This window comes from Megachile rotundata, chromosome 13, assembly GCF_050947335.1.
Source record: "Megachile rotundata isolate GNS110a chromosome 13, iyMegRotu1, whole genome shotgun sequence".
In the NCBI taxonomy this organism is placed as follows: Eukaryota; Metazoa; Arthropoda; class Insecta; order Hymenoptera; family Megachilidae; genus Megachile; species Megachile rotundata.
The window spans coordinates 6,641,900-6,655,645 of record NC_134995.1 but is presented as its reverse complement, the minus strand read 5'-3'; the positions used below and the strand labels follow the sequence as shown (position 1 = coordinate 6,655,645).

At 30.4% G+C, this 13,746-nt stretch overlaps 1 protein-coding gene across 4 annotated transcripts in view; it reads left to right on the top strand.

Annotated features, from left to right (window-relative positions):
- The window catches only part of LOC143265637 (CUGBP Elav-like family member 5), a 461,835-nt gene that overhangs the window by 287,770 nt on the left and 160,319 nt on the right, over positions 1-13,746 (top strand). Inside the window, exon 3 of one of the 4 annotated variants that reach the window (XR_013040277.1) lies at positions 1,676-1,722. The exons of 2 other annotated variants lie outside the window; for them this stretch is intronic. Coding sequence is in view for 1 of the 2 variants with exons in the window: in XM_076538856.1 (XP_076394971.1) it covers positions 1,676-1,711 (36 nt within the window). In the remaining variant the exon portion in view is untranslated. Of the gene's footprint in view, positions 1-1,675; positions 2,977-13,746 lie in introns of those variants that run through there. One more of the 4 variants, XM_076538856.1, reaches the window with a different exon arrangement.

Here is a 13,746-nt window from a genome sequence, read left to right as displayed (position 1 = left end):
TTTCAAGCTATTTTCTAAGTTTTTAAATTTCTGGTTTTCCAAATTTCCATATCTACATATTTATAATTTGTCAAATTTCTGAATCTTCAAATTTGTAATTTCCCAAATTTCTAAATCTTCGAATTCGCAAGTTCTTAAATTTCTGAATCTTCAAATTTTCAATTTTCAAAATTTTTGTTATTTTTCCAAGTCTCCAAAGTTCCAAATTTCTCAAATTTTCAATTTTCAAAATTTCTACTCTTATTTTGTGAAGTCTAAAGTTCTGAACTTCTCAAATTTCCAAATTTCTCAAATTTTCAATTTTCAATTTTCAAAGTTTGTACTCTTATTCTTCCAAGTCTTCAAAGTTCCAAATTTCTCAAATTTCTCAAATTTCAAAATCTTCAAATCTTAAATTTTCACAATTTCCACTCTTATTTTTCCAAGTCTGCAAAGTTCCAAATTTCTCAAATTTCCAAATCTTCAAATTTTCAATTTTCACAATTTCCACTCTTATTCTTCCAAATCTCCAAAGTTTCAAATGTCTCAAATTTCCAAATTTCTGTCTCTAATTCCAAAAATTTGTCATCAAATACCCAAATTTCGAAATTGTTAAATTTCCATTTTCCCAAATCCCCATTTGTACCTCAAATTCACAAGTTTCTGAATTTTTAAACTCAAAATCCCCAAATGTTCAAACTTTCAAGGTAAATCTCTGAATTCACTAACTGAATTTCTTCTGCGTCACCGTTTTCCTTAGGGAATCCTAAAACTACAAACCCAAGTTATCTTTTAATCTGCAGGTGGTTTCCGCGTGTGACACGCAATTACGACGTTAAAATACCCACCTGTAATTACTTCCTAATTTATTAATGATACAAGGTAAAAAATTTTATGATTATCCTGAAATATTTTATGAAACGTACATTATTCTTTGTTCATTATTTGTTCTACCAATTACGTATACTTATGAATGAGTAATACCGTGAGAGGCAATATGATGGAAAAGGCTATTTTAATAAGAGAAAAAGCATAAAGTACTTTATTAGAAGCTACATATAAATGCTAAGGGGCCTTCGTTCATAATAATGAGAATTATTGATTATTGGTATAAAGCCAATTGTGTTCATCCATAGAAGTATTGCTGTACGGGATGTTCCACGTAGGTTCAACGTATAAATTTTCGATGATATTGAAGATACAAAAAATAATTAGTTTATACAATTTTAGGGAGTACATTCAGTACGTTCAAAACCAAAATTTGACTCAATTTTTTATTTTTCATTGTAACAGAAAAATTACATGAACGAAAAATAAATAAAAAATGAACTATAACTAATAATTGTTAATATACAAAACGATTCAATTTAATATAATATTTGTGCTTATTTGAATAAAACATTTGTCATCATTTGTTAACATCCGATCTGTACATTTGTTATCATTTTAACTATTACTATGAATTTTGTTACAATTCAAGTTTCATTACATATTTTCTATTTATCATTGAAAATAAAGTTTTCAGTTTTAAATTTACTAGTTTTATATTGCATAAATTATCCATAAAACATCTCTCACATATGAAAGGTACTCACATCGCTCATTAAGAGTCTCTCTTAAGATATTAAGATATTAAAAATCTTTTTTAAGATATTATAAATAAAATTCATTAATAAATTTTTATTTTCTGTTCCAGGTAAGCACAAGTGTTTCCTACTTATCGAGTAGCTAGCACAGACCAGGTACAGTTCTACCTTACTAAAAATTATTTTTAACAATGATCTAACATCGTCACGCGAACCGAACCACGTTCGCTTCGTTAAACGCGTAAACCCAGCTAACAGTGTTCCATAAATTGAAAGAGTATACTGACAATTACGATAGCGAGGTATCGAAGGTGAAGTCTGCGTTCTGAATGATATGCAAAGATCTCGCATGTCAGGTTGGCCCAGCAGGCTGTTCGCGAAAGGTGGCTGTACAAGACTATGACAAAGTAAAGTATATTAAGCTCATCGGCATGCAGAGTTCGCTCGGGCCAGCTTAATACAGGAGACGGAGTCTGGATCTACCCCATCTTCCTCCACGGAGGCCATCTTCGATGGCAACCCACGATTTACCGAGCTCTCTCATATAGCTAGAATACAACTGCGATATTTTCGAAATATTGTGGGACTAAAGTTGGGTTCGGTTTGAGGATTGCTTTTCATAGTGGATAGTGGTTCCTCTTTTTAATAATCAAGAAGTTTTAAAAAAATCGCAAAAATAAACTATATAATATCGTAGTATAATAGAATATAATAGAAGGATTATTGATATTAATTTGTAATACATTTAATAAATTTAATAAATAGTCAAATTATTAATATGAATTTATAGCACAGCACATGAATCATTAATACAAATTTATAGTGCAGTACATGAATTAATAAAATGAATTTATAGAATAGTAAATTGAAATACAATAATACTTAAATGATAAACAACAACACAATAAACAAACAATATAACAAATGTGTTCTAATTGCTTACTTTCAAGCTGCAAGAAATTAAAATAAAATCACATATATATTGATCAAGTTTTTCTAATTTTGATTTAATATTTAGTTATACTAGTAACTATAATTATAAGTAATATTAGTAATAGTCAATATTTAATATTTAGTTGCTTTTATAAAAATTATAATATATGTTTAACAAAATTTATTACTCAATTTGTCGCTCAGCAACGTGCACTATTATTTACGATTCAAATTTCGCGCCATTCTGCTGCATGGCGGCATTCTGCAAAATGGCGGCAGTCTACAAAATGGCGGCAATCGTTCTCTAACTCGAGGAGTATATTCTGTATAAATCTAATAACTGTTTAAATAAAAAGAATTATGAAGGTATTTGCGGTAAAAATTATTATTGGAGATTAATTACCAATTGAAATAAATTTCAATCTCTGATTTTATGAGATCTGTTTCTCGCAACCCCAACCATCTTGTTCAAGCTTTCCTCGACCCTCGAATCTACAAACAACTGTTCTCCTTACCCTTAACCCCTATATCAGAGCTTCTCAAACTTTTCGACGGTATGCAATTGTCTTCATGGTTGACGATGCCAAGTGATCGAACCATCTTATTGCAGCAGACGCCTGATGTTGGCTTGTTGACGAGAAGGGTCGTGTCTATACTACACCAAGAAATAGGAAAGTGGCCAACTCGTGTATTTACTGAAATAGTACTGTGGAAGTGTTTTTGAACGAATAGCTTAGTTTGTTGAATACTAACAAGCAATGTTACTTTGGAACTGGACTTTTCAAACTTTTATTGTACCACTTCTGGAGATGGTAATTTTTTCGTGAAGTATCTACTTGCGATGCGAATTTTAAAAAGGAAGCGAATAAAAAAATTACTGTGTTATTTTGGTAGTTTTTGTGATTTGGTGTTTGATGCAAAAATATTTCAAAGTTTCAGACTTCCTAAATCTGAAGACTTTAGAATTCTACAAATCCAAGGTTTGAAAGTCTTGAAGATCCAGAGACAAGGAAATTTTGGATCAGAAATTACAAAATTAAATATTTGAATTAATTTAAAATATTTGTAATTATCAATCTCCAAATTTGTTAATTTCACTCCCCTAAAATTTTGTGTATCAACCTCTTAAAAAGTGGAACTCCCATGTCTTAAAATTTTCAATTTTCAAAGTTGTCTATCTTCAATATTACTAAATTTTCTAGGACTCAAAGTGCTAAAATCTCAAACAGCAACAATTCTTAATTTACAAAGTTTAAAAAACTTGATATTTAACGAACTCCAAAACTCGAAAACAGTTTCAAATTTTAGCTTCATAATTCGACCTACATTAAAACTCACTATTTTTTAATATTATTTGCAAATTTTAATAAATGTAACATTTTTTAGTAATATTAACGACGGACGTTACAAAGATATATTTAACTCTGTAAATATCGTACGAGTGACCAGACGGCACATTCTTATAAAAAATTCAAATGAAACAGTCGCGGCGATAATTAAGTAGTCTATAGACTATGATACATACATCTATACACGTAAGTAAGTGGATAATGAAGTCAAATATATATTATACGTTTCTTTTATGCAGAGCAACGACCGCTAGATATATTTAAATATTTAAACTTCACTTTATTAGAAAAACGATACAGGTGGCAAAAAACTCTCGATTTATTTTTAATTATTTTTCCCATAATAAACCTTCATACTAAAAAAACTAAACCAATCAACTTGAATTGCTTTTACATATATGACATTTTCTTTCTTGTTGAGTCAATTATTTTCCGATAATTTTCTGCAATTTCACATTAATATTTTCTTCTGCTTTTTATCTTTATTTATATTCAAGCATTACACTAGAGGAATTTGGTAATTTAGAAGTGTGAAAATTATCAACATTGAGAAATTAAAAAATTGAAGAATTAAAAAATTGAAAAATTGAGAGACAAAACATTTAAAATTTGAAAACGTGAAGAATTTTAAAGAATTGAGAAATTGAAAAATTGAAAAATTGAAAATGTGAAGAATTTTAAAGAATTGAAAAATTGAAAAATTGAAAAATTGAAAAATTGAAAAATTGAAAAATTGAAAAATTGAAAAATTGAAAAATTGAAAAATTGAAAAATTGAAAAATTGAAAAATTGAAAAATTGAAAAATTGAGAAGTTGAAAAATTCAGAAGTTTAACAACTGAAAGTGTGAAAATCCATAAAATTGGACAATTGAATAATTGCAAAGTTTAAAATTAAAATCTATACTAATTTCAAGTCTAAAATTCAAGACATTCTATAGTAAACATTAAGAAAAAGTCTGAAATATGGATAAAAGAATGTTCATCACAGGAAATTTTTTAAAACACCAATTTTTGTTGTCTTGTGTCAGTTGACATAGCGCTTTGAAAAGCTCTTCTCAGTTTTCAACCGTGGCCCGTATTCTCCTTGACTCCTTTTTCTCGAGGAATTCTCATGGGTTTCACGCTCACGCTTCTAAAGCTACGGGAATACAATAATTCCCGCGGGTGGTCATATCTCTTTCCTTGTAACATCGCGCCGAAAAACGGACCGCATCGCGCTGTGAATATTAATGAATGTTTGGAAGACCGTGGTGTAGCCATCTAAAATGTTTTCGTGCAAAAGAATACAGAATTTTGTCGAATAACGCGGCTAAGTTTTGATACTATATAATTAATGCATGAATATTTGTTTCATTTAATTAGAAGAAGTTATAACAGAAATAATTAAACATTTTTACCATACTTAAATATTTTTTAATTTAATCATGCACTATTAGTTGGTAATTAATTTAAATTAATTATTCTGTATACAATTTCATTTGAGTGCATTCAATTTCGTTTGATATTTTATTTATTCCCTCGAAATCAATTTTAATTCTTACGGAAGTGCTTGAAATTAACACATAATAATTTATTTACGAAGTGCCGAAAATGGAGAACAAATAATTCCTCAAAATATACAATGTGATACAATATGATATTACACATATGCAATATGACACTGTATGCAATATATGACATGATAAAACAGATATACGATTTCAGTTTTGAGTATATTACTAATATTAAATAATATTACGCATTATTAAATAAAGTCAACTCATTTGTAATTCATAAAAATATTTTCCCTATCACCCCTGCATTTATTTTATACTACAACACTAGTTAAAATCTGAAACAAAAATGATTTGCTATCTTTTCAAGAAGTTAAATGAACTGACATACTAATTCGATGTACTGTAGTTGTTATAATTCTCACAATCACATTCTGATAATTTCTGTACCCCTTAAATCACGCTAATTATCTACATCATATGTTTCTTAATTACACCGTATATCATAAAATAATTTATATGCAGGGGTAACTCGAAAATAACAAGTGCTATAACATAATTGATGTACAATGCAGTCGTAGAAAAATTATTAGTGACCAATAATTTGCTTAACACGTAGGAAATTTACATACACGCAAAGTTTGCGGTAACATAAACATATTAAACGTGACAGAAACACGCACATATTTATTACTTTTTTATATTCTGGAGGTTTGTTCAACGTCTGCTTTAGAGCTTATAAAAATAAATTTTATTTAAGTGGGTGGATAAGTCAGAAATATCATATGTCAGTTAATGAAATTATCTGGCCTCATGAAATCATAAGATGGTGATATATTATTTGTTAATAGAAAATGCATTTTATTTTGTTCTCATTGCTGAGTACGTTATGTATATTAATACATTTTTTATCATTTATAGTAACATGTTATTTACTACTCTAATATGTGTTAATATGTGTGCATATCTTAATATTATCTATATATTATCTAGTGTGTATTAGTATGTCTTAATTAATACATGTTAACATATTATATACTGTAAACTAATAGACATTTTAGTATATCAACTACTGCATATTAATACATCTTGACATATCTATTGTATATTAATATTGATTAATATATTTTAATATACCAACTACTGCATATTAATGCATCTTGATATATCATGTACCACATGTTAGTACATCTTGACATATCTACTGCATATTAATATTAAGTATTAAATTTTAGTATATCAACTACTGCATATTAATACACCTTGACATGTCTATTGTATATTAATATTGATTAATATATTTTAATATACCAACTACTGCATATTAATGCATCTTGATATATCATGTACCACATGTTAGTACATCTTGACATATCTACTGCATATTAATATTGAGTATTAAATTTTAGTATATCAACTACTGGATATTAATACATCACCTACATAATGAAACCCCGACATAATATATTAACAGCAGCTACCCTTAACTGAGTAATCACATGAATACACACGAACTATCAAAATCGTACCAATACCTATCAGAGCGTCACTTAATTAAACTTAATAAAATTTACTACTTGAAAGTACCATTAATGAAAAATGATAGGGGTGTACACAAAGGGAAGGTTTGAATGAAAGCAACGTCATGCGCGATGAAAATTTGATGGATTTTTACCCTAAAATAAAAGGGTACCTTCATAATAGCAGAAAGGAATTCATTAGTAGCGTTTTTATTAGCCCGAGATCGGCAATTTCCATTCGATCCTATTAAACGCAAAATACCGCCTGAGAGTTTCTGCAAACATTAGAGCACAACCGGAAGTACCTCCCGGGAGATAGGTTTGAATTTCGGCAGTGGAATCGACGTCACCACCAGATAACTTTCTACAGTTTTAATGAATTATCTATCGGGACGTTTGAAAGGCTCCTCGGAACAATTATGGAAACGCAAAAGAAGAGGTGGTGATCAAACGAAGGGGTTTGGAGAAGTAGGAAAGGGACGAATCGTAACAGGGAAACGTGAATGTTAGATTGCTTTATGGGAAAATGTAGATGATTCATTTGAGGATTATCGTTTATTAGACAGATTATTGAGTAATTAGAAGTAGTGATTATAAGGGATGTTAAGGTTGAAGGTAGTGGATTTTGTTATAAGTTAGAGGATTAAGAATTTAGTCATCTGTAAATTTAGGTACCAAGGACCTGCAAATTTAAGTATACCTTTACTAAATCTGGGAATTTGGAAATGTAGAAACCCAGAATTTTTTAATGAAAAAAGTACTCAAACTTTGAGGTGTAAGAATACAAAAATTTTAACACATGAAAATAGAAAATAGGTATACAGAAATATTGAGTCATTAAAATATAGAAATTCTAAACCACAAAAATACAGAATTTTTTAACGATAAAACTATACATAGAAATTTTGCACAGTAAAGATAGAGAAATTTTGAACCAAAAGTGCGGATATTTTGAACCCCAAAAGTATAGAAATTTTGAATCGTAAAATTACAGAAATTTTGCACCATAAATATACAAAAGCTTTTCAGCACAAAAGTACCGAAACTTTGAACCAAAAATACGGAAATATAGAAGTATAGGATTGAGAAAATTAAAGAATTCAAAGGTTTGAAATAAAGATTTTCAAGGTCCTACGCCTATGTGACGCGTTGGCCGTCAATCGGTGAGCTATGGCGGGAAGAAAGTTCTGGCTCGCTCTCTTTTTCGGCCTCCACCATCGCGCTTCCTACGATTGCAGCCGTACAAGTTTTAAGGGAAATGCGAAACTTGGATAGAGAATGGATACGGTGGAGTTATCTATCGATGCCACGAGATATCTCTTTTGGCTTGCTCTTCTTCTACTCTCTCGTCTCTTCTTCCCTCCGCGTCACGTTTCCCTGATTTCTGCCATGGCTATGAAATTTCATGTACTTTCTTAAACCTTCCTCGGGAATATTAGAATCGTAAATTTGAACACATAATTATTAATGAAATTGAAACTTGAAATTTGAGTATTTCGAATTTATATGAAATTCAGTCTTGTAATTCGAATATTTGCAATATTAGTGAAATTCAATCTTGTAATTCGAATACTTCCAATATCAGTGAAATTCAATCTTAAAATTCGAGTACTTCGAACATCGAAGGAATTCAGGTTCAAAAGTCGAATAATTTTAATATTAAAATTTTTGCATCTTTTCCGCTTTCAGAATGATTCTGTTTTTCTCTTCCATGTGTTATAATTATGAAGAAGGGGCATAACACATAATGGACCATGGTGATACATGTAAAGAATATCATTTATCATAATTAAATATACTTGTATTAAATAAAAATATAAAAGAAGTAGTAATATTCATTTTGTACGACTCTTCTACACAATGAAGCTACTACGTCAGTGGACAAGAAGCGTATGCAGACATATTGGCATACAATGGAAGCTCCGTGAGGTAGGAAGAGGAAATCGCTATATGTCACACATATGTGTCACATGTATATTACATATTATACTTATGCATACATATGCTTGTACTTATAGAATTTCAAACTCGAATTCATCGATATTCAACATATTCAAATTGTGAACCCGAATTTCATTAGTACAATGAAATATTCGAATTTCATTAACATGTGTTTCATTAACGCATATGTCAATGTATGTTACTTATTACATATAAAAATAAAATTACATATAACGTACACATATAAAAGTACATACATATATCTAACGTCTAATAACATAGGTACATATTGGCATAAAATGCTTATAAGTTTATAAGTAAATTCAAGTTAAATAAAATATTGAAATCATTAATGTCTTTTTATGTAAATAATATAAATTTGTAAGACTTATCTGATTTCTTAAGACGATACTGCTGAAATCTCTCGCTAAGCCATAATATTATTTCATTCTTTTATTTTTCACGAGGAGAAAAGAATAAAATTTCTCAAAGGTAGTTGAAAAGTATGCGCTACATCAAAGAGGAAAAGTTTGAACAGCTTTGTTTGTGAACTTTGTAGTCTTCCAGTTTACGGGGGGGTTAAGAAGTATTAAATAGCAACTACTTCTTTATACGTGTACCAGATATTCCAGCAGCGAAATTAAATTGTTTTACTATTATAATTTAAATTTATACCTTTTTACGTTATATCGAATGCTTGAGTTCTCAGATTTTAAAAGGTACAAATTGAAGTTGGATAGTTTCAAGGTCTTTTTTTTTAATTTTCACAAACTTTTCAATTCTAGTTTTTGGATTTGGAGATATTCAAAATGTTCACTTTACCATTAAGTTTCAAAATTATAGACTTCTAAAATTTTCAAATTTTCCAAATTCCCTAAATTTTCCAAATTCTCCAAATTCCCTAAATACCCCAAATTCCTCAAATTCCTTAAATTCCCTACATTTACTGAATTTACTAAATTTCCCAAATTCCTCAAATTTCCGAAATTCCACAAATTCTCTAAATTACTCAAATTCCTTCATTTCCCAAATTTCTTAAATTCCCCAAATTCCTCAAATTCTCTAAATTTTCCAAATTTTTCAAATTCCTTAAATTCTCTAAATTCCTTAAATTCCTTAAATTCCTTAAATTCCCTAAATTTACTGAATTTCCGAAATTCCACAAATTCCTCAAATTCCCGAAATTACTCAAATTCCCTTATTTCCCAAATTTCTTAAATTCCCCGAATTCCTCAAATTCTCTAAATTTTCCAAATTCCTCAAATTTCCCAAATTCCCCATATTCTCTAAATTTCCTAAATTTTCCAAATTCCCCAAAATCCCCAAATTTCCCAAATTCCCAAAATTCCTTAAGTTCCCTAAATTCTTCAAATTCCCTAAATTCTACATTCAAACTCCAAAATTTCCAAATTCCCTAAATATTTAAATTTCCCAATCCCTACACACTAAAATCTACAGATCCCCATTTACACCTTCCATCATTTATTATTTACCATTTATTACATACGCTCCAATATATAATAAACGCAAAAACATGCGTCGTCAGTGAACAAACACAAAAATCCATTTCCCTATACATTTTACCGCGACGCAGTATAACGTAGAGTAGCATAATTAATGAAGCATTTTTCGCAGCGTGCTTCATTTCAGGCGGTCAGTTTTCAGGAACTCGTTCAGTCAGCTGTGTTGGCATGTCCTCGTTTTCCCGCATGTCGCATCATTCTTCCCGTCACTAGAGTCCAGCTGCGAGCTTTCCTTCATAAGGTCTTGAACATCCTCGAGCGCAAAGGTATCATCAGCAAGGGCGACAATTCCGCTCGCGCCCGTCGCCGCCCGAAATTAATTGCCACTCCATTTTTATCGCCGTCTATTTATCCCGGCAGTTGCCGCGTTGTCCCTTGTCCTCTGACAACTGTCTCATTAATCAAGCCTTCTTCGTCGTCAGAAACGAGCTCCCTTTCGCCCCGTTTCACATCGCCGAGAAGATTTGCTGACATGCCGGACCACGCGATCTTGATTGATCGTCGCGGAACGATCGATCCCTGTAACGAGCCTGATGAGCATAAGGAAGAGCTCCGATATCGCTGTAACGATCTTCAACTTCATATTTTCTGATGAATATTCCGGAACTGCTCAGTACTTTATACCGTCGTTCGATTGGTCAGACATTAACGAGATTTGTATACATGGTCCATGAGCAATAATTTTTTAGTCGATACTGAAGCATTGATACTTATTTATTGATACTATAAATAAGGGATTAGTTTACAGATTGCTATTGCGACGGAATTATTACATGATTTTATGGTAAAATACTCGTACGATGATGTCATGATAAAATGCTTGGGAAATGATGTTATGATACAGTGCATATATGTATGTAGTATAATGATTTCGTGGTAAAATACTTGCAACACAATGTTCTGACACATTGCTTATGAAAAAATTTTATAGCATTTTTGTAAAATAATTTTATGACAGATAGATTGCTTATAAAAATAGGTGCTCAGGAGTAGACATAAGTTTCAACAGAAGTTAATGATTTTTGTAGTTATAAGAGATATGAGAGCGGCCATTTTGTTGACGAATGGCGTGACGGGAACGTACTGAAGTTTAAATACCTAATTATGGGAATAGGGTCAGAATCTAAGGATTTGGAAATCGGAGATTTAAGGATTTGTTAATCTGGGGATGTGGAGATATAGTAACTTGGGAAAATAGAGATTTGGGAATGTAGGAATTTTGGGATCTAGGGATTCAATGGTATGTGGGCCTAGGGATTTGAACATCTTGGAGTTTGAAAATGTGGACATTTAAGAATTTGGGAATTTGGGAATACGGGAATTTGGAAATTTAGGAATTTGGGAATTTGGGAATTTGGGAATTTGGGAATTTGGGAATTTGGGAATTTGGGAATTTGGAAATTGGGGGAATTTGGGAATTTAGGAATTTGGGAATTTGGAAATTTGGAAATTGGGGGAATTTGGGAATTTGGAAACTGGGGGAATTTGAGAATTTGGGAATTTGGGAATTTGGGAATTGGGGAATTTGGGAATTTGGGAATTTGGGCATTGGGGCATTTGGGAATTTGGGAATTTAGAAATTGGGGGAATTTGGGAATTTGGAAATTTGGGAATTTGGGAATTTGGGTATTTGGGAATTTGGGAATTTGGGAATTTAGGAATTGGGGAATTTAGGAATTTGGAAATTTGGGAATTTGAGAGTGTGAGAATTTCAGAATTTGAAAATTTGAAAATTTGAAAATTTGAAAATTTGAGAATTTGAAAATTTGAAAAGTTTACAAAAAAATTTAGAAATTTCCAAAATTTCAGAATTTTCCTATTTGTAACCTCTAAACTATTTAATCTAATAATTTGAAGACATGAAATTCATCTGAAAATTTAATAACGTCATAATCCATAAATTAAATATTTAAAAATTCTATTGTGAAAATTTCCTCTAACACAAAAGAACAGTATTACAGTAAATTGCATTACTAATATTCTTCGTTTAATTATAAACGTGCACGATTTCTTAGTCATGGTTCCCCCTCGTAAATATTGAATGTAACAGATTAATACTACGATTATTTCGTTGTTAATGAATACGGTAGGTTTACACGGATGCATTACTTGGATTAAAGCGGTAGCGTAGAGCGGATGTAAGATTATACTTGTCACGCGCGTTACAGATATTTTAATCGGTTTAATGTTAATGTAATTACATGCTCCACTTGTGGAGAGACATTGTGATCGATTAATTTCTGTAGTGAATATAGGACAGCTGATTTTGATACAGATAGTTTTTACATTTGCCTTTTCGTATCTTTGTTATTGATAACCTGTGATGTGAGTTAATAAAAATGTAAATGAGACGATGCATTTGATATTCTTTGGTTGTGTACACGATGTGCGATAATGACAATTCATTTATGATTCTGAAATGATGTTTTATTTGTGTAATATGTGGGGTGGACGTTTAGAAATTAGAAGGTATGGATATCTGGAAATATTGAGTTTTTGAGTTATAAAATTGTAAAATTGTCATATTGTCAAATTCTTAGATTGTCAAGTTGTAAAATTGTAAAATTGTTAAATTGTCAAATTGTCAAATTGTCAAATTGTCAAATTGCCAAATTGTCAAATTGTCTAATAGTTAAATTCTTAGGTTGTCACATTGTTAAATTGTCAAATTCTAAAATTGTCAAATTATTAAATTGTCATAGACTTTAATTGTCAAATTGTCTAATAGTCAAATTCTTAGGTTGTCATATTGTTAAATTGTCAAATTCTAAAATTGTCAAATTATTAAATTGTCAGACTTGAATTGCTAAATTGTCAAATTGTCAAATTGTTAAAGTGTCAAATTGTCAAATTGTCAAATTGTCAAATTGTCAAATTGTCAAATTGTCAAATTGTCAAATTGTCAAATTGTCAAATTGTCAAATTGTCAAATTGTCAAATTGTCAAATTGTCAAATTCTAAAATTGTCAAATTGTCAAATTGTCAAATTCTTAGGTTGTCACATTGTTAAATTGTCAAATTATTAAATTGCAATAGACTTAAATTGTCAAATTGTCAAATTGCCAAATTGTCAACTACTCAACTTCTCAAATTTACAAACTTACATATGTACAAATTTTTTGAGGGTATTAAAGCTATAATCTACTCGAACAGTGTATATTTCATTAAAAAAAGAATTCCCTAATTTGACTTTAAATAATGAACATTAATTTTTCAAAATAGTTCTCTAATTTAATTTCAGTACCAAAAAGCTACCCTCACATTTTTTATTTTCACCCGTATCGTTTGGGAAAGAGTCTGTTAAACTCAGTAAAAAAATCAGCGATCTAATTTAGAACTTGCAGTCCGTAACAATCAACCAATGATCCCCGCTCCACCTAAAGTTCACAAGCCTGGAGGCAAGCAAAGTTTACAGAAACGT